Below are 21,807 nucleotides of genomic sequence, written 5' to 3'. Positions count from 1 at the left end.
TACCCTGTCTTGCAGATGCTGTATTGAAAAAGTGTACTACAGAACATGAATTTTATCATTTGTTTCATGCACACATATCCAATACTAAGTGAAATAATTGCTCACCATGCTAACTTGCACACTTTTCATCGAACTGCTCTAATCTTATGATTCAGGCATATGAAGTTTTTATAGAGAAACACACTAGCTTGGGGTCTAAAGACATGTGACTAGTTGGATGACACATGAATCATAGATGGTGAGCACTCTCCGAAGATCAGGACCTTAATGAAGAGTGAGGAATGATTGCCTTCCATATGCTATTTGTCTATTCAGGAATTTGGAAGATTTGTGTGCACATGTTGTATATGACCATAGAGAAGGCCAGAAAGATGCTCAACCACTATATGATTAAGATGAAAGTATCCTACTTTTTTAGATCAATACTAAAATGAAGGCACTTGTTTTGGATGGATAAAGTACCATATAGTAGCACATGTTGCTTATTTTCTCAGCACTTCATTACTGGCACAGAGTTAAGGTCGTTTGGCTACTTTAACTGCAAATTTCCGTGCTGCCAAAGGTTTGGGTTTCTTGTGAGTTTCATCTTAACTCTGGCCTGGTTTTCTTAAATTTGAATTTTCTCTTAACTCAAATGTTATTGAAAGGTAATGCGCATTCAAACCACGAATATACGTCTCTAGCCTTCATTTCACTTTAACCCAGTTTTTTTCTGTGTGAAAATAAAAATGGGTCTACCTTACAGTAGATGGTGTTTTACAAGAGCAAAATATCATCAGAGATCATCTGAGAATTACTGAGATACAACATTTTCCTGGAGAACAAGTGTTCAACTAGAGATCAAGGGCCCAGTTCTTATATATACAAAAGCCTACTTTATACCACTGCAGCAGCACCAACAGGCCTTCATTGCCAGGCCCCTCTACACTGCCAGAGTGGTATAAAGCTCCCTGAATGTAAATGAAAATTATGTCTTAGAAGTAAATGTTAAAACTGAAGAAACATTTTAACAGCAGTAAGAAAACCCAGTGAAAATATAATACTCAGTTTGCTTGACATCACAAATTCTTAAAATTTTAAAATGGCAAGAGCAGGTTTTTTTCCCATAAGGGTGAGAAAAATGTAAGGGAGAAGCTTTCATAACTGTGAATCTGGAATCATCAGGTTTACTCATTATGCCACATTCATATATGCAGAATGAATCACGACTTTCTCTCTCTCACCCATCTATCTGGCACTCGAGCATATATATCCAGGGGAGAAGCGATAACACATCTTGCTTTTACCATTAAAAAAAAGTGAGCCAGCTCCTCAGCTACCATAAATCAGCATAACTTAATTGTCTTCAGAAGAGCTACCTCGATTTGCACCACCTGGGAATCTGGCCCACTATATCTAAAAAAGGCTCTAGCAGGTAGCTTAGGCCAAAAGTTTAAATTTTGTTTTAAAATAGTCTTACAAAATGTGAAGTTAATAGAAATGTTCTCAAATGTAAAAAAATAAAATAAAAAATGCTCAATTAATACAGTTCTGCAGTGCCTGAAGCTCAAACATTGCAACATTGGAGGAGTGAAGGAGAACCACAATGTAAAACTGACTAGTAAAATAGTGAAACTAACAAGTGTTTTAGTTGACCAGGCAGAGCCAAGTGCAGAAAGTTCAGGAGGAAAAAACAGCATAAATGGTAAAAAGTTAAAATATCTAACATTTTTTCCATTTTAATAATCTAAGCTGATATTAGTAACACAAGTACTAACTTGAGGGGTTTTGTTTGTTTTAAATCTGATTTTATCCAATAATTTAAAGGAGAAATGCAGCATAATATTCACAAATAGCCCTCTCAAATGCAAATGAGTTTAACCTAGAAACAAGTCTTGAGGAATTTATAGCCTTAAACACTTCCAAAATGGAAGGAAGGAATGACGTGAGGTAACTCGGTTATCTTTATGAATATCCATTGGGATAGCAGATTCTGTGAAGTGAAATGAATCCTCAAGGAAGGATTTTTATTATAAAAACTTTATTCCTTTGGTGAGCACAATCTGTGAATGTATGTTATAGTGCAGAGGGAAACTCATTTCTAAGATGCTAAAATGGAAAGAATGAAAAGGTTTTTCTTCAAAATTGCAGCTTTCATGTTCCATGTTACAAATTACATCTTTCACAATTGAAAATGACCTTGGACAAATTCTATACACGTCTTTGGGATTTTGAAATTAAAGAATTACAAACATGAATTGTTATACTTCTTTAGACAGCAGATTGTTCATTAGAGATCAACTGAGAAAGTTATGTTGAGTTTTAGTCATGTAGTTTTATTCATACATATGGCAAAATGCTATTATGCCACATTAATATTTAGACATTTCAGTAGTCTATAAAGCTGAAATCTGTAGGCATGCGGATGTCTGTACTTGTTTTTCCTATTAGTATCCAGGTGCAATCTGAAGTTCTTATGGCCCGGAAACTCTGCAAGTTCAAATTTGTTTTTTGCCATGTCTTTCTACTTTGGAATGAGAAGAATTACACTAATTGCATATCTGAGAGTCAAAGCCAGTCAAGGCAGGTTCAAGGGGAAAGAAAAAAAAAAAAAAGCAAAATGAGGATTAAAAGAAAGGCAAAGAGGAGAGTTTTTGTCCTGTCATCTCTTTCCTAAATGACTCAAGAAACCAGCTGTCAAATGGTCAAAAGAATCCAAGTGGAAGAACAGTTCCTTAGAACAATGGCATTTGTCCAACTACTTGATGAATTAATACCTGCCAGGAAACAAGTATATCTGCTGTGCTTCTATATTTAATATCATACAGCATATAGACAATCATATTCCATGCCTCCAACCTCCTTTGCACAGACATCCAAGTTCCAAAAACAAGCAGAACTGCCATAGTCCTGCTACAAAGAGGAACCCGTCTGTTGAGAGGCAGATGGAGCAGTAGATAGAGCAGTGCTCTACAGTGGCTCTGTACACAATAGCAGAAACGTGGGGCTGGGGCAGGCCAAGGAACGGGCAGTGGTTCTATGAATAATTGGCCAAAACCTCCATGCATGGTGCATAAGAAGGGCTATTATAGCAGCTATGGTGTGACAACATGGTTTCTCTGTTCCAGGTTGGGGAAGATTTTGAGCTCACTCATCTCTATGTAGGTCCCCAAGCAAAGCCTTTTAACTCAGCATGAGACACAAGAATTTGGCCCATAGTGCACAGCGTCCACAGGATTACCAGAACCTTAGAAGTCTCCAGGACAAGCATAATGGAAATGACCAACCCTAGCAATTCAATCAGAAAGGCAGCCCTGCAGAGTTACGAGCTCTAATGTACAAGTAGAATTTATTTTAGTTTTTTAGCACCTTCCATCCGGAGATCTCACAGCATTTAACAAATACTAATTAAGCCTCACAGCACCACTGAGAGGGAGATAAGTATTACAATCTCAATTTTTAAGATGGGAAACTGGGGCACAGACCAGCTAAGCAACTTGCCCAAGATCATTTAAGGTGTCAGGAAGAAAAAAGAACACCAGAGTCCTGACTTAAGAATTCTGCTCTTACAACTACTACACTATGCTTCTGAAAACAAAGAGCAACTCCAGTTCTTTAGTAACAGCTCCCCTCTTAACAGTTATTGAAGTGCTGGAAATTATTCCATTCTCTCCCAGCAAAACCACAATTTTACTTCCTAATGGAATCAACCCCATTGCAGGGTGTCACCATGAGTGGGGTCAATTATACTTCTGTGAGCAGTGGGATTCCATTAAATTCCTAGGGATGGGAAACACAACTCCAATTGGCTGGCAGAAGTTAGGAGCATGCAAGGTGCCAGAGGACTTCTGAGTATCCCTGAATTGCTATCCAGAGAAACAAATATAGTATATTGGTGCTGTTGTACAGTAAACAGGATATATGGTTTGCTTGATTTGAAGAGTTAGACCAGTCCCAAGCTTGGCTTATCTGTAATAAATTTGCAAGAGATTTAGGTCAAAAGTATGCTGAGCCCATTGATTTGTTTATATAAATTACCTGTTTATCCCAATAAAATTTAAGAGTTTGCCAGACAGCCTGTATTTCCATGTCCAATTTTGTGCGTTTTACATGTGATTGAACATTAAATCCATAAGGGATTCCTGGAATCTTATGCTGCTGTTCCAACAGATTTTCAAAACATATATTCGGGGCAGACTTTCTAGGTATGAAAACTGACAGATACAATCAGAAGAATGAAGTTCCATTCTCAGCCCAAGGGTAGAAATCCAGGAAGCTGAGCAAAAGAGAGAAACAGGCAGCAGCAACAGGGACTACAGACACTGATTTGCTAAGCTGGTCTGATCTTGCCTTCAAACAATTGAGAACCCCAGAGCTCAGAAGATTTACAGCCCAAAGAACTGGAGGGTCTTAAAAATTTTATGGAGCTGTTCATATTTCCTGGTTTTGCTGTGTTTCTTCCTTCTCAGCCCAGCCAAGTAAAAAGCTTCTCCAAATCTCCCTTGGTCTGCTTGAAGGTTTTACACACACACACACACACACACACACTCACTCTCTCACCCTTGCTGAGGAAAAAATAGGTAATTAATAATGATGAATGAACCTTGAAATACTCAAGAGGTTATGTTCACATGGGATTAACACCCAAAACACTGACTGCTTGATTCACATTCTGGACTGTAAGTCCCAGCAGCTGTAAATCCACCTGTAATAGGGACACAGCAACACAAGCCACCAGGAGACCCAGAGCTGGTGTAGCCCAAACAATGGGTAGGTCCAGTCTAATAAGGTGAGTGAGCCCACTGACCAGGAGAGGAGACTATTATTATTGATTCCAGTTAGGATATCCCACAGAGACACAGCAGCTTGCCTGCTCTGGGCAGCATCACACTGAGGACTAAACTACAGACACGAACAAAGAGAAGACAAATCATGAAAAGGGATGGGATGAACAGAGCAAAAGTTAACAGTTAAAAACTGCCTCCTGACCTGCAAGAAGAATAGGTGCTGGGTAATTTCCTGTAATAGCTCCTCTTCCACTTTCTCTGGATAAAATTTAGCCAAAAAACGAAAGCTAACAGGGTCTTCTTTGGGGATTTCTTGATCCAAAACCTATTTAAAAATAAGCATTAGTAGAAGCAGCAGTGAAAATGGTGCAGATATGCCTCAGAACACAATTCCAGACATCAGTTAGAAAGCAGCAAGCATTTGAACCAAAGCAACCCTTTCAGATTTGAGCACGAAGGACATTGCTGACTCTAAATTTAACACTATGCATTATGGGCCTTATGCAGGAATCAGCTGGTGAAATCCTAGGGCTTATTTTATGTAGCAGATCAGACTAGACTATCACAATGGTCCCTTCTGGCCTTAAAAATCTAGAAATCACAGGTCATCACTAAACATATGAGCCTTTACCTCTTGAGCTGAAGTAGTAGCTCCTGTAGGAGTAACCTAACTCAAAGGAGGTTGACAGTTGCTGTTTATACAGGCTAATTGTTTTCAATACCTTTTTATCCATCTTTAACCAGGTGTACATTCCTTTTATAGTGTATTGCAAGCCAAAGAACCAAGTTTCCCTTAGTCCTAATGCTCGGCACACCAAGTCGAACAAGTCCTTTCCCTTCCACTTCATCTAGAATGAGAATGGAGAAAAAAAAATGGATTTTTCAAATGTTATCTTAATGAGGTGCTCTCAGGCTGGTTTTCTAAAGCATAGGGGATTAACCAGGTCATGGATTGCTTTCTTCCTGAGAACGGCATTTATCTCATCTTTTGCTTTTCAAATAAATGTGTCACTGTTGCCTAGTGGTCAGAGGAAAGACTCAGAAGCAAGGCCCAAGAGCCAAGTCTTCTTGATGTCTCTTCTAAACTCTGCCAGATTCACAGTGAAGCTTTTGAGTACGTCACTCTCTATCCTGCATTTTACTTACATATAAAATGGGGATGATGCTACATTGCAAACTTTTATTAATAATTTGTAAAGTATTATTTAATAATTCATGCAAATTGGAGAGATTGGGGCAGGTGTGTTGAAGGGAGGGCCAAGCCTAGAAGAACAGTAATGCATAAAAATCATAGGGTAAATCCATCCTTGATGTAACTCCATTACTTCAGGGAGTTACACCACAGACAGACTTGACCGCTTAACTATACAGGCTCTGATCTTACTCCCATTCAAGTCAATGGGGTTGGCCACTTCCTTCATTGGGATAGGACTGATCCCACGATAGAGGCAAGATTTGTTGTATCCAGAAAAAAAATGTAAAAACATAGTCTAATGATAGACCTAACATAGATATATGATTAATTAGTTTGCTAGGCTAGCTCCGTGTAGGAAGAAGGTTTTGATTAAAGGACCTGAAGTTCTCTCATACAGTCACATAGATGTGCAGCCTTTTCAGAGGAAAAAAAATGAAGCTGTTTCTCCTATTTGGCTGGGTGTTACAAGAGTTGCTGTCTAATAATGTGGGTCAGATCCTGAGAATTTAATGGCAAAAAAAGTGAATTTATGAGTAATATTTGGATGGGGAGAAGGAAATCATCCCAACAACAAAACCAATATTTTGCAAAGGAGGGGGAAGAGAATACATTACACTGAATTTAACAAGGTTCCTGAGCTGTAAGCAATATTCCAAAATCCTTTATTTCCGTTAATCTGACAAAATTATTTTAGATCAATGTGTAACAATATATGACCTGTAACTAGGTTATTTGATCTTTGGGTGACTTCTAAAAACCAAGAATTATGTAACAATTCACACCTAGAACAGACAATCCCAAACAAGATTGCCAACTCCCACAATGGCAAATTCATTCAGCCCATACCAGTTCTAAATTTTCACCTTTGATTTTTAAATAAAATCATTTCCCACCCTTTTTTGCTACTGTTGATTTAGTATGTGTTGACCAGCTAGCCAGTCTCTGTATTTCCTCCACAGTAAACCCAAATTCAACCAGTGACTGGTCATCTAATGCATTATTCTCCTGCATGTGGCGTTCATTCACTCTCTTCTTTTGCAGCCTGTATTTCTTGATTTTGTTTACTGGGGAGCCATAACTAGCAGAAAGAAAGAACTAGCTGGTGTGTCCAGATTTGTCCCCCGCCCCCATAAAAAGATTCCCCCACGAAAAAACAAAACAAGAGCTTTGACATTCTAAAAGTCATTCTGACTAAACAAATATACTTGAGCATGGTTAACGTTTTTAAACCCAGAAAACAAACAGGCACCTTTGAGGATAAAGTCTTAATTCCCAACTCAAATATGCATTCTGCAACTTGTAAAATAAATTACAGGCCCTAGACCTGCTCAGCACCCGCAACTCCCATTCAAGTCAGTGGGAATGGATGACAATCAGCACCTTACAGGACTATGTCATTTGTACAAAGATTATATATGTGCACCCACACTGATATTTACAAGAGGTCCTTGTATTGCACACCAGTCTGACTAGGATGAAAATCAGACTGAAATCTCTCCAGCTGGCATAATGCCACTTTAGCTGTACTGTGGTGCTACAATCAGAAATTAATTTTACTGAGGTAGTTTTAGGTTTTTACTGAGCATATGAAGTCAAGGGTGCATAACAGAACATGTTTTCTGAGACAATTAATGGCCCTCACCTTAGGTCTGATCATTTATTTCTTAAATAGCCTATTAACGGAGGATTTTAATGGATACCCATTACAGAGTGCATGCCTTGATTAATTCTTTACATGTACGACTGTCCTTTCACATATACCATCTCAGTGTACTTTAAAAATGAACATTTAATAAGTTAATGCTACTAATCATTACCTCTATATGTAGGGCAAGGTCAGTGGTAGCACAGGCTTCCCTACACTGCCCGTGTCGGCATGCCTCCACCATGAAGCTGGAGGGACCTACTATAAGGTTGTGGGTAGTTTTGTCTATTCAATCCTTGGCCTCTCTGCTGAGATTCCCAAGGTGTCAACAAGTGGTTTTGGAACGTGGACACTTATCCATTGGGAACTGGACTGAGACCACCCAACTTACTTCACACAGGCCACTGAACAATCAATACATAGCAATGCCTTGCAGGCAATACTGACCTAGGCTGGGTTCAAACCAGCACCCTACAGGTGAGAGACTATGGGTCTGATTCTCAACAGTTGAGAATCAGACCCATAGTCTCTCACCTGTCCTGCACCTCATGTACTCATTTACACCTGTGCAAAATACACATGAAATGCTAGTAGATCAGAATCTCAGGTGTATGTGACTACACAAGGTGCAGGACAGTGGAGAGGCAGGCTCAAAATCCCATTACCAATCCCATGAGCCATCCAGTCCCCTGATTAACAATTATTTTTCCAAAGCCTGTTTGTGGTTGTATTCAGAATCGTCCAAGTCAGACCTTAGTAACATGGAGGATGTAAGTTCTCTCTCTCTCCTCTCACCTCCAGGAAACTTACCTCACAGCTGAACTCCATTTCAGCATCCATGGTTATAACTTTTACTTTAAAAGTCTTAGGTTGCTTCTTCTTCAGCCCCCTGATGGACATTTTATCAGGACAACTGCAGCTAGAATTGAACAAGAGTAACATTAACAAAAGTATACATTTAAATACACAATTTGGGGCTGCAAATCTATTTTCTGGAATAAAATAGTAAATCCCAATATAAAATAAGTCTGATCTAGGGAAAGGAGGAGGAGATCACTCTTTATTATGAGCTGTCTCTGTATGTGATAGCATACCTGGAAACGACAGAAAATCCAGACCATAACCAAGAAAGGAGATTAAGATTTTACAGTACAGGAGCAATTATTTATATGAATAAGTCTCCAACTTTTCCTCCAATTCGAGCAAACATTCAGTCCCACCATGGCAAGGGCCAGTTGTCTGCTTCTTATCACATGCGAGACACACATCCCCAGATCCAGTCCCACAAGATACTGAAGTGCTTCCTTCCTCTGTTGCAGCATAAATGTCAGAGTACAACAAACTACAACATCTCACTATTGTGTTGTAATAACACAAATATGACAGGTTTCAGAGTAACAGCCGTGTTAGTCTGTATTCACAAAAAGAAAAGGAGTACTTGTGGCACCTTAGAGACTAACCAATTTATTTGAGCATAAGCTTTCGTGAGCTACAGCTCACTTCATCGGATGCATACTGTGACATGCATACTGTGACAAATATGACATTTATCTTGTCCCTTTACAGACCTAGACAAAATTCTCCTTAACAAGACAGGATCTCTGTTGCATATGCCATACTCTTTGAGCACAGAACTGCTGCTGACATCAATGGAAGCTGTGTTGCAGAATACGAAACAAAAATACGCACCAAAGAGCAGAGATCCACAGCGCTGACCAGAGAGGACTATTTTATTCTTAATCGTTCTCTGCCTTTTACAGAGGATGCCCTCATCTCATTGAGACATGTGCAACAACATATGCAGTGAATAAATTGCATTTTTACACTTCTCTAGGATATATATTTAAAAGATCAGTTAAGTCTTATTGATGTAAGGTAATTTAAATATTTATTTTCACATGAGTTCTTGTGATGTGAGTTTATTTCAGTTTTGCATAAGCCCACATAACATATATTTTAAATACAGTTGACTGAGTACTTTCTATAAAACTATATGGAAAATGTGTGCTATTTCCATAGCCGGATGGTTTTGTGGAGTCTAGCCCAACTAAACGTTGCAAGCAGTGGGCTCGGCAGTGGGACATGGATCCACACTATGCTGTCCTCAGATTTTATAAGTGTAGGAAAGTAATCCATAAAGTTTTGTTCCATAAACTAAAAACAAGAATTAATAGCTTTGATTTGAAACATACACAGCCTAGTTAACATCTGAGGGCAATATAGGCCAAGAAGAGACCCAGAGTTCTTGGTTTCCTACAAACTAAGGCTGTTCTTACAGTGTGGCTAACCTCAAATCTTGTCTTAAAAAAATTCCTAAATAAGGTCCCAGTTTAAATTGAAAAGGTCCATTTGTCTGAACTTCCCAGTAATTTATAAAGCATCTTCGTCCTTTTTCCTCTTCTACTGAGCTGTAAATTGGCAAAGATGCAAAATACATGGAAAATAGTGTATTTCAACCAAATATCTCAAGCACATGCGCGTGCGCGCACACACAGACGCACACACACACACAGACACTCTCTCTCTCTTTTTACTGATGGGAGCACAGAAGCAAAGAGCAGGTCAGTAAGGTACCCAAGGTCACACAAAAAACAATGGCAGAGTTGGGAATAGATTCTCAATGAAGAATTCATCCCTGCACCAGCACTGAGACCATTGCAGAAATCATGGGGACGTGGCTCACACTCTCCCAATCCTGAGGCTGCTGGAGGCTGGTTTAAACTCAGGCACAGATCAGAACTGCCAAGTTGTGCCTTGGCTATAAAGCCGACTAGTGTGGTTGAGGAACAGCTGGGACGCAGCTGTGCCCTAGCCAAACCCTCTCACTCACACCTCCAGAACAATCCCTGTACTGGAAGTATTTTTCCTGGAGGGGTGCAATCACTTTTCACCAGTCTAACCAATCCAAATTCTCCACAGGGCAATTGGAGCCTGCATTCTAACCACTATAGCATACTGCCTCTGTATTTAGTATCCAAAGTTGTACTTCTGTCAAAGGTGAAATTAACATTTTGCCAGCTCAGCCACCATCATAAGTCTCTGTAAGGATCTGAACTGAAGCTATATGAAAACAGTTTAATTACTTTGATACCTTTTTAGGCCCCAATCCTCCAAGCTATTCTAGATGTGACCGTGTACATGACAGTAATAGTACCTTTGTGTGTCTAGTATATTCAAAAGGACACTCCCACACATCTTTTCCTTTTATAAAGGTAACTAATACTTCCACAAAGTACAACACATACAGAGTATTACAGAAGATGTACTTAGCAATGGTACAGGAGATGACAGTTAGATGCCAGTGGAACCAAAGTGAAACAGGGGAATGAAACCTGCTACCCCCAATCCTGCAGAGACAGAGAATCAGTAGCTAGAGACAAGAGAGCAAGTAGTTACATAATCTGTTTTTAATGTATACTTTGAATTCACTAATCCAAGGGTTCTCAAACTTCATTGCAGCAAGACCCCCTTCTGACAACAAAAATTACTACATGGCCCCAAGTTTTGAAATGTCAGAATTTCTCACTAAATGGAATTTCCTAGTTTCAAGCAGACCTACTCTGAGGAACGTAAGAGGAGAGCTTTTCCACAATAATTAATCCAAGGACCCACTGCTGATTTTTTTCACACCAGTTTAAATCCAGAATAACTCTACTGAACCCTAATGGAGTTACACCTATTTAAAACCCTTGTAAGTGAGAGAAGAGTCAGGCCCTTAGCAACAAAGAAATCTTTTTCAAATAAAAGAAACCTTGCAGGCCAGCATAATCAGGTTTTGAAATCCTTTGTGAAATACAAAATGGTAAACCGTGTCAAGTCTTCTTGCTAGTAATAACCACTTTGGACTGTGAGTCATGGGAAACTTGTATCAAGATACAATCTCCTTCATTGAGTTCCAATGATTTATTTAGGAAATTCCCAGAGAGACAGAAGCTACAAATTGTGATAAACTGAAACATACAATAATATTTAGTAAATAACAATGCAACAAGCCACAGCAGGTACATAGAGAGGGTGAGGTGAAAAACACAGTAACTGGCTGGGTAGGAAATTATTGACATTTTAGAGCCAGGGAACCATGGAGAAGTGGTGAATTTTCAGTTCTTCCTCCTCCCCCTCATAACTCATTGAAGAAAGACATAAGCTCTGCCTGAAAGGTGGAAATAGAAATGTAGTGATCTAATATAATTACTGGAACAAAATTATTATGGCCCCACCTTTCACCATGTTCACTGAGGAAAGTGGTTTGCTAAGCACTCTGAACTTTCAGAACCCAAGCAGCCACTCCTCACTGGACTGCAGTCCTCTTCCTGCCTGCTACAGCCCATGGCCAAATCCAGAAACTAGCACCTGGACCAAGGGATCAGGATGAAGAATGACAAAGGAAAATAGCAGCAGGAAGAACTGGCAAGGCAACTCTTGCAGGAGTGTTGCAAAGATTACAGTTTATTTATACAGCACATAGGTGTGCATCGCACTTTACAGACATATAAAACAGAACATGTCCTGCTCTGAAGAGCTTATCAAAAGTGTAAACAATCCAGATAATTAGACTTATGACGACATCAACCTAAACCAGAATTGGAAAGAAAGTGGAATCAGTAATCCTGCTGGTCATAATATAGCTACCAGAGGTAATTAAATTACCGAAACCAGGATAGCAAAAGATCTCAACCAAGGCCACTGTAATTAACCCTCCCAAGAAGCTGAGTTTTATTCACCTTCAATTTAGTACTACCAAGGTAAGTGGATTGTTCATGAGACTGTATATGGGATATAAAGGCTTTCACCTACATGGCACTTGCTTTAATCCAGCTCTGGCTGATATGGATAGTGAGTAAAAGTGTTACAGTCTGGATCACAATTTGGGAGTCTCAGTCCAAATTCTTGTGTGTGTGTGTCACACACCCCCAAGTGGAAGAGCATCCACGTGTGTGTGTGTGACGCACACACATCTCCTCCTTTAATTGGCAACCTTGTTTTCTCATCAGATAAGCCAAGAAATGAATGAGCCAAGAAGGGTCATCTTTTAATTAGGATTAATTAATTCTTTCAGATTAGGATTCAAGCATTTTGGTGGGGCAGTGAAGGTGCTGTATGTGGTCGGCGGATAACCATGAGAGTCTTCAGGCATGTCCGATAAGCTCTTTTCACAAGCACCAAATTTGTGCCTCACAGGCACCAAAATAGTGTTTAATGAATTAAGGTTTGTGAAGCACTTTGAGATCCTGCAGTAAAAGGAGCAGAGTACTTTAAAAGCACTATATCAACAGAAACACTGTCTAATTTGAAAGGCTCTTGCCTTCATCATCACTGAAGTATTTACTGCAGCTTTTATTCACAAGTTCCACTGCCTCATCTGTTTTTCCTGTTTCCCAGGTGTCTATACTTTAAGACCAGAAATTAGTGCAAATAAACAGAATGCAGACAGTTAAGAGATAAATGGTGTTTTGTTTCTTTTAGAAATCTTTAATTTAAACATTTGTCTCTGTGCTCCCCACCCTAATTTGCTTAAATATTATTTTTAACATGTGTGAGTGATATAAATAATTTCCTTACCTCTCAGATAACTTCTCTTGAGTCTAGGTTCTCCAGTTGGAACCAGATTTATTTCCCCGTTTCCGCTCTGAACTAAGATAGGACAAAAAAATTACTTTCAATCCCAAATTCCACATTTTGCAGCACACATCAAGGTCCAGCCTCACTCCTCAGTTCTGTCATTGAAATTAAGATCCAGGCTCATGTTTAATAGTTGCTTCCCTTTCCTTTGTTTCCTATGAATTGCAGCATGTTAGCGCCCTCTGACAAATCAAAGAATTGCTTTCCCAGGTGATACGAATGGCTGTTAACCATTTCCTGCCTGTGCTGGCTAGACTCCTCCCCAATTTTCCATTCACTACAGTTTAAGCAGCAAGACCTTAAAACATAAGGAGTGCTTCAGAAAGGAGCCTGTAAATCTTGATGCACACATATGTAAAAACTGATCAGACACACTGGAAGAGTGTCACAACTCTTTTAAAGACATTTGATCGTATTATTTTGACAGTATCCCCAGTCACAAAGAGAAGCTTTACCTCAAAACTGCCAACCACCTTAAAAAAAGGAAACTGTGCTGTGTACTCTTCTTAGGTAAACACCACCCTGCCTCTTGCTACTTCCTGCTGTGGTGACATGTGAGGCGATGATAAAATCTAGAGAGTAGGACTGTGAAATGGGTAATGGCCAATATATTCACAGACCAAAACTTACCCAGAAACAAAACCGAATGCAGTTCAGCTAGCCCCAAATCTGAGGAAAAGTGAAAGAAATGGGATGGGGGTAACAGTGCCAACGAGCTGCCAAAAGCACATTGCCCAGAACGCAGAGACTCAACTGCGCTATCCTTTGCCATTTTTAGGGCTATAACTCTGCAGTTGTGCCACCATAGCTTTGTAGTGTAGACATGAGATACATCAATAAAAGGGGTTTGCCATTGCTGTAGTTAATCCACCCCTCCAAGAGATAGTAGATAGTTCCATTGACCTTGCAGGATTTAGGTCAGTTTAACTACATCTCAGGGGTGTGAATATTTTATATTTCTGAGCAACATAGGTAGATCAACCTAAGTTTTAGTTGTTGACCAGGCCTTAGAGTTGAGCTACAGTAGAAGTCAATTTCTTAAATATCCAAATTCTACTAGGAAATGGATAAGCAAGGACAATAGACCAAACTCCCATGTCTGTTACACCAATGTAAACTTTTACACAGGTGTAACAGCAAAATTTGGCCCACTGATCTGATTTTGGTCTGAGCATGAGCAGAGGTCCAATAAACCCCTCTGAGAAAGGCCTCTTTCATCAGATTCTGCTCTCCTGAGGTGCAAAGGACACCATTTCACGATAAAACAAAGGGTATTTTATTTAAACAGAGTTCTTAACAGGAACTCTGGTGAAATGGAACAAGGCACCTCAGTTCCTACACCGTTGCATCCTCATCTCCTTTGGGCACCTCTAACTGGGAATCCACAAAAGACACTCATATCTGAATAATGAAAAATGTAATTATGAATAATTTGACAAAATCTTCAGCTCTGTTCATCACAATGAAGAGTTCAACCAGCTCTATTCGTACCCATACGTGAGAGGGGTTTTGCGACTGCTTGAACTTTGACTTGACGCGATGCAGACCCCGACGGGAAAGGTGGAAAGGAAAGGTAGGGTTAGAATAGTCCAGTAACACAAGACTGCAGTTCTCCTCTCCGCTGTAGAAAGTAGTTCCCTAGTACCAGTACTGGCCAGCGAAGGAAATGAAGAAGACACGACTTCTCTGTCTGCCACCAGGGCGGACCACATTGCTGGGGGGTGCACACACAGACTCCTCAACCACCTCTGGAGGTGGCAAAGGGCGGGTCAATGGAAAGTACTTGCCAGAAACACTCCGCAAGAAGAAGTGCATGGTTACATGACGTTCCTGGAAGGCCAGATGAACCATCTCACCTCAGCTCTTGTTGCCTCTTCTTCCCTGTCCTTCGCCTCAGGCTGTTCCAGCCGCCCCATTCCCACCACCCCAGTCCGGCCACCCTGCACAACCAGGCCTCCATCCTACCCCCCCTCCCGGGTAGGCGCACCCCATTGCTCAGGTGCAGGGGTTGAAGTTGAGCCCAGATTCCCCTTTATTACAAGCAACAGACTTCCCCTCCCCCGCTGACTGGGAATGGCTCCCCCTCCCGTGGCTGAGGGGCTGCAGCCCAAGCTCCCCTCCCGTTCCGTTCCAGCCCATTGTAGCCCCCCTGTGTGACTAAATCTCAGGGTTGGAAGGGATCTCAGGAGGTCATCTAGTCCAACCCCCTGCTCAAAGCAGGGCCAATCCCCAATTTTTTCCCTAGATCCCTAAATGGCCCCCTCAAGGATTGAACTCACAACCCTGGGTTTAGCAGGACACTGCTCAAACCACTGAGCTATCCCTCCCCCCAATGGGAGGCAGGGAGCCATGCCCCTCCGCGCTGCTCCCCCCGCCACAGCAGGAGGCCTCCCTTTCTCCTCCCCTGAGGAGAGAAACAACGGGACTCCCGCCCGCACGGCCCCGATGCCTTTAGATGGCCCCGCCCCCTCCTCTACCGCGGTTGGCCACGCCCCCTGGTCTCCCGTCAGGGCCAGCCCCCTCCCTTCCGGGGTTGGCTCCGCCCCGTTCCGGTGCCGGCTCCTCCCCCTCGGCCGACGTGAGGTGGGTCCGGGGTGCAGGCGGGTGGGGAGCGGGCTTTTCGCTCCCTGCTTAGCCGGGGGAGCCGGGAGTGCTGCGCTGGCCGAGCCCGTGGGCGGAGCGCGGCCTAAGGCCGCTGTACGGTCCCGGGACGCTGCTCTGCGCTGGGGTCGGGGCAGCGGCCCAAAGCAGGACCGGTCCCGGCCCCGGGGGGCGTTAGGCTCTGGGGCTGGCCTCTGTCGAGGGTGGGTGTGGGGGATGGGGCAGTGGGGGCTCTAAGGGCGGGGGGGGTTTCTGAGTGAGGGGGGCTCTAAGGGCGGGGGGGGGTGTTTCTGAGTGAGGGGGACTCTGGGGGCGGGGTGCTCGCAGGGAGGGAACTCTGGGGGCTTCTCAGGGCAGGGCCACTACAGCTGCCTTGACTTGATCTTTTTCTCCCTACAGGTTACCTTTCCCAGCGAGACAGCTTCGGCCCAGATCCTCCAAAAGCACTTAGGTGGTTGACTGCCATTGACATCAGTGAGGGTTAGGTGCCTAAATACTTTGTGAGGATCTGGGCCTTCCTGCCTACAGCACTTCCCCTCCCAGTGCATCTCTGATGCCTTATAAACGCTCGTGATTCAGCTTTCACAGCACTCCTGTATCATTATCCCCAATGCGCTAGAGTCACGGAAAATGATTTGTTCCCTGTGTTCACTCAACAAGTTAGGGGCAGAAATAGGGCCCAGGAATCCTGACCCTCAGTCTAATGCTCCAGCCACTCGACCATGCAACTGAGAATTGATACTTTGATTGCTTGGGAATGTGCAGGGAAGAGCTGGCTGTTAACTCCTGTGTTGAAATGTGCGTTTTTTGTTTTGTTTTGTTTTATCTTGTAGGTATGTGGAGATCACAGTAAAAAGTAGAGAGGGAAGTGTCTCTGGGGTTTTGGAGAGACGCTTCAGCCAAGCATAACATTGCACAAAAGGTGTGTCAGAAAAGAACAATGCTATTTTCTTTCTTTGTCACATTAATTGTTTGTAGCTGGAATTTGCCAAGGTCTATGTCAAGAAAAATTGTTCATGTTAGCACCCTCTCGGGCTTGGGACTTCAGATATACATTTCTCTACTTTTGTAGTATTTCCTTAAATGTATTATTTACTTTTCTAGTGCTGAGTACTGTAGAAATAAAAGTATGCATCACCTTGTATATATGTATGTAATGTATGTACTTCTGCTTTTGTAGCTTAGTGGGAAATAACTCGCAAAACAATATGGCGGATCAAGAATTCCTTTAGTGTTGATGACTGTCTTTAGCAAAGTTTACTTGAACAAGGGGAACAGGTGTTTACTGAACTAACAATTTTACATTGCCCTAGTTTATTTTTATTTCTGAAGACATAGTTTTCCTTTAGTGCTCATAAGGGTAATGTGCAACTGCGGAGAAACTCTTCCCCCTTTAGAGCACATAAGAATGGCCATACTGGGTCAGACCAAAGATCCATCCAGCTCAGTGTCTTGTCTACTGACAGTGGCCAATGCCAGGTGCCCCAGAGGGAGTGAACCTAACAGGTAATGATCTAGTGATCTCTCTCCTGCCATCCATCTCCACCCTCTGACAAACAGAGGCTAAGGACACCATTCCTTACCCATCCTGGCCAATAGCCATTAATGGACTTAACCTCCATGAATTTATCCAGTTCTCTTTTAAACCCTGTTATAGTCCTACCAAGACTGGTGTGATAGTCACACACTCTTATTTGCACAGCAGAACTAATTTTAAAAGTAGTCATCTCATGGAATGCATCTGATGTGAGAAAAAAACATTTAACTTAGTTAACCCCCAGTGCACCTTGAAGTTTGAACCTTGAAACCTCCAAGTTTCAGTTTCTGAATTAATAATCATGGAATATACAGACATATATGTACAATATTTTTAATCCCTAAAACTGTGGAATATTTCATGTAGCAGTTTTTTTGTTTGTTTGGGGCTTTTGTTTGTTTGTTTGTTTCTGGGTTTTTTCTGTTCTACATCATTCTTTTCATATGATACAATGTTAGGTAAAATTGTAAGGGGGGTTATAGGGAAGATACCAAAGAAAGGTAAGACAAGAACAGTAATTTGGATATGGATTAGGTTCATATTAACCTAATTAGTTTTTCATTTCTAGGTTATGAATTTGGATCCAGCATTTTAATCGGATGGCTATTTGAGCCATGTAAAATGAACTGGGTGCAGTTCACTTTTCAGTGGACACAAGGGGTCCAAGTCTACATCCCTGAAATCACTACCTCATTTGCTGTCTTCAAAATTTGGGTGTAGAGACTGACATACATTCACACACCTACTTGTAGGTTTTGATACAAGGCTGAGGAAGGGGAATATGGGGAATTTGAACTGCTGCTGTCTGTGCCTTACCTCTTCTAAGGATTAAAATAGATTTTGGGTTGGGACCAGGCACTTTGTCATTTTGGCACTGATCAGAAACCACTTAATTTTTTTATTAAGTAACATTGCAGTTTTCTTTCCAGGCACTGGATGATCATAGCTAAATAATGTCTGGACTACGTGGAGCTGTCCATGCAAAATGGATAATAGGGAAAGTAATTGGAACTAAAATGCATAAAACTGCCAAAGTGAGAGTGACAAGGCTTGTGCTGGATCCTTATTTACTAAAGGTAAGGTCTGGTCACCAACTTATTTTGCAAGATCATTTTCATATTCAGTATCAAAAATTGTATTGATGCGCTGAAATACTAGGATTCCATTGTAAACTGTTTACACTGTTAACTAATTAAGAACATTGGGTGGTAATATGGCTCTGAATGTGACTGCATAGAAAGTAAAACCAGTGTAAGAACATAAAATTTTCCATATCAGATTAGCTATTAAATGTATTTCCTTGAATGATTCTGTTAACACACATTTTGATCTGAGCTGGGAAAGTGGACTACTGATTTCGTGCTTTGACTTTTTGAAAAGTCCTTTTTAAAAATTTTTATAAGTTTCTGGGCTTTTGCTTCATTTTGAAAGCTTGAAGTTATAAAATAAGATGTTTTTGTATATGGTGATATTAAAATAATTGCTTGCTATATCTTTTTTCCTAACCACTTTGTTGAATAAGTAATTGCAGAAATATTCTTTAGCATTGGAATAATCATTAATAATTAATAAAATAACAGACATTTATAAGCAAGCCTCCCTCAGTTATTATTAAAGACTAGATTCAGGAGGAACTATGCTCGCTTTATTCAATTCAATTTTATAAGATAAAAGAAGGTAGGTTAGATTTGTAATTGACTCTTTTCTGTTGTAGGGTGCATTTTCCACAACTTTTCAATCATAATTTACACAATCTTCTCAAAGGATGTAGTCTGGATCCTGATATTTTCCCCACACAATAAAAGTTATTAAAACTGGACTGAAATGTGCTCATATGGGAGATATTGGTGGAACACTAATACCACAGTGATAGGGACTTGGGTGTATTGAGAAGGATGAGAATTATATAGTTTCCTGACCTCTTCCCCTTTGCAGTTTATGCAAATTATTATTAGGCTTGGAAGAGCCTTGACAACCATTTTTGCTGAATGTGATGCACTGTCATGTTGGTGCATCTTAAGCACGGGAAGGACTGAGATGATAAAGCAGAGGTAACTAGTGGTCAAGAATGGAGTTGATGAGTCAGGGATTGGTGAATAGTGACAGTACCTAGGGCAAAAGACCTATCCCGGGTGAAGAAGAGCGAATGTTACATTTGCCCAGTTCTACTGTTATACGTATGCATCTACCAGTGGCTTTGTTTGGGCAAAAACCCTGTTAGTTGTGCGTACCTGCACTATCAGCCTGATAGTGAAACTTCCAATTCATTTTGCTTTTGAACATAAGTTTACTGGTCATCTTTTAGTTTCGAGTCCTAATGCCTGGGTTTCCTTTTCTCCTTCTCTCCAACAGTTCTTTAACAAGCGAAAAACTTATTTCGCTCATGATCCATTGCAGCAATGTGCCATCGGAGACATTGTTCTTCTAAAAGCTTTGCCTGAGCGGAGGACCAAAAATGTGAAACATGAACTGGCTGAGATTGTTTTCAAGGTTGGAAATGTCATAGACCCAGTAACCGGAAAGGCCTGCGCAGGAACCAGGTTCCTGGAAAGTCTAACAGACTCAGAAAGTCTAACTGAGGCAGACACTACCTATCTAAGTGAAAAGCTCCAAGAACTAAATGTTTCCTCAACAGAGAAATAAAGGGTGGGAAGAGGCCGTAAACCGAGGGCTTTACCTCTCATCTTTACATGAGGGATTGGTTGTGCCTATTGTCTTAGGATGTAAAATCTTTTTATTGTTAGTAACAACAAATAATAAACTGAATTACTTCCAACACCAAAATGACAGAGAGATTTTAAAATTGGGGAATTTATCAATTAGAAGTAATGTGGAGAAAACTTAAATTACAGTTAAGCTGTGTTGTCAATGGTTTATTTTCTTAACACACAGTTTTGCCCTATCTTTAGCAAGAATGTCAAAATTACCACCTCAGTCACAAAATTGAGAATGGTTCTTCTTTATTAAGATGTTTAAGAGCATAAATCTATATATAGTTTAATATTCATGGGAGGATGTTTTTCCCATGTTTGACTGTCTGAACCCTGGAACTGAATCTGTTGTGGTTTGTAGCCTTAAATTTAAAGTAACACAATTATAACTTTTTAAAAAAAATTTGTAGAAATCCTATAACCAGATGTTTATTTCATTTTATTATTAGTAATACTACACTATAGCAGTAAGCCTGTTATAACATTTCATAAACCTTCTGTATAAAATGAGTAATAGAATCGTGCATTTGAACCACTTAATTTTAATTGCTTACTGTTATAAATTTTATCTGCTTTATCACAAGACATACTAAAGGAAAGGTTCCCATGTGAAATTGATAAAAGGCTACAATGAAACAGAGGCATAGTTTGACAAAGTGAAGGGACATAATCCAGCACCCCTTGAAGTCAAAGGGGAATGGGAAGTCAATGAGAGTTTTGCTATTGACTTTCATGAGAGAGGTTCTTAAATAGGGGTAAAATCCATATCTGAGGGAGAAAAGTGGGTCCTTCATGATTCAGATAGCTTGTGAAACAAAGGAAAAGTAGATATGTATCTGTTTTAACCAAAGTGTTGTGCTGCAAATAGAAAAGTTACAAAATCTGAGTATTAGAAAAATCCCATGAATGTAATACAAAAAAGTGGAAGTAAAGATGCCTGAAGTCTTAATCCCTTAATAAGAGAATCTAATTAAGGCCGCAAATCCTGCAAAGAGATGCAGGGATCAAGTCTCTAAAAGCTGTAAAACAGAATAGTCCAGAGCAATTCAGGATTACAGTTGACTTGGTGCTGGGATTCTGGGCCTGTTGATACTATTTCACCCCCTTGCCATAAATTAGAGCTGTTCCAGGGCTTGCTCAACAGTCAAATCTATTGGGACATCCTCTTCCACCCCCAAAATACAAGGTTTGCAGGGGAGAGCAGAAGATCATATATGGTGCACCTGCACAGGGGCCAGGCCCAGTGCTGGGGGAAGGAATCTTCACTCACTGATTCTTCAAATGGATGTATAGGTGTGCCTGCATCCATCACTTTGCAAGGTTAGGATTGCAGCCTAAACTTCCAGAGAATCCATCTCTGTGGATGAGGTTGTACTGATAAAGCAAGATTTTGGAAACTAAGCCCCTCTTCAGGAATATGAAATCAGTTGTGCCCCCTTCCAGTCTACCATGTGTGGTTAAAGACCTACCCATTTTAATTTATATGCTTTCAGCCCCCAGGGGTGCTTGCGTTATACTGTGGGAAATGCTACACTAAAGGCTTAGGCTCTTGTGCTTGCGAATCTGTTCAGCAGTTGCCAAAAGCCATGCATTGCTCATCAACATGTTCATTATCCGTGTGCCCGCTGTTCTGCACTAGCAGTTATATAGCACTAGAGAAATTGGATTTTGTTTTGTTTTTTTCAAATATTGCGGAAGAAGAATATGAAAAGAGGGAATGGAATTCATGTTTC

The 21,807-nt window shown here is 40.8% G+C and overlaps 2 protein-coding genes across 22 annotated transcripts in view; one reads left to right on the top strand and one right to left on the bottom strand.

The window, feature by feature from the left end:
• LOC102939269 (merlin) overlaps positions 1-15,430 on the bottom strand; it is a 31,367-nt gene extending 15,937 nt beyond the window's left edge. For 5 of the 18 annotated variants that reach the window (XR_005222604.2, XR_006286258.1, XR_006286260.1 and 2 more), the window contains exons 1-4: positions 13,166-13,668; positions 8,417-8,525; positions 5,489-5,614; positions 4,969-5,091 (exon numbers count right to left, since the gene is read on the bottom strand). Coding sequence is in view for 12 of the 18 variants with exons in the window: in XM_037880208.2 (XP_037736136.1) it covers positions 4,969-5,091; positions 5,489-5,614; positions 8,417-8,506 (339 nt within the window). In the remaining 6 variants the exon portion in view is untranslated. The other 13 variants (XM_037880204.2, XM_043530928.1, XM_037880207.2 and 10 more) reach the window with 10 other exon arrangements.
• A 72-nt stretch (positions 15,431-15,502) lies between these two features.
• Positions 15,503-20,147, top strand: MRPS17 (mitochondrial ribosomal protein S17). 4 transcript variants are annotated; one of them, XM_037880212.2, is made up of 4 exons: positions 15,503-15,808; positions 16,660-16,748; positions 18,293-18,439; positions 19,716-20,147. In XM_037880212.2, the coding sequence occupies exons 3-4, from the start codon at positions 18,317-18,319 to the stop codon at positions 20,004-20,006; spliced, it is 414 nt and encodes a 137-aa protein (XP_037736140.1). In that variant the 5' UTR covers positions 15,503-15,808; positions 16,660-16,748; positions 18,293-18,316; the 3' UTR covers positions 20,007-20,147. The 4 variants fall into 4 exon arrangements, with proteins under 4 accessions (XP_037736140.1, XP_037736142.1, XP_007054225.1 ...); XM_037880214.2 differs by having other exon boundaries at positions 15,780-16,029; XM_007054163.4 differs by lacking the exon at positions 15,503-15,808 and adding an exon at positions 16,256-16,306.
• The last annotated feature ends 1,660 nt before the right edge of the window (positions 20,148-21,807 follow it).

Source organism: Chelonia mydas, chromosome 17, assembly GCF_015237465.2.
Source record: "Chelonia mydas isolate rCheMyd1 chromosome 17, rCheMyd1.pri.v2, whole genome shotgun sequence".
Lineage (NCBI taxonomy): Eukaryota > Metazoa > Chordata > Testudines > Cheloniidae > Chelonia > Chelonia mydas.
Note: the sequence above shows the minus strand (reverse complement) of the source record. Positions and strands in the feature narration are given on the sequence as shown.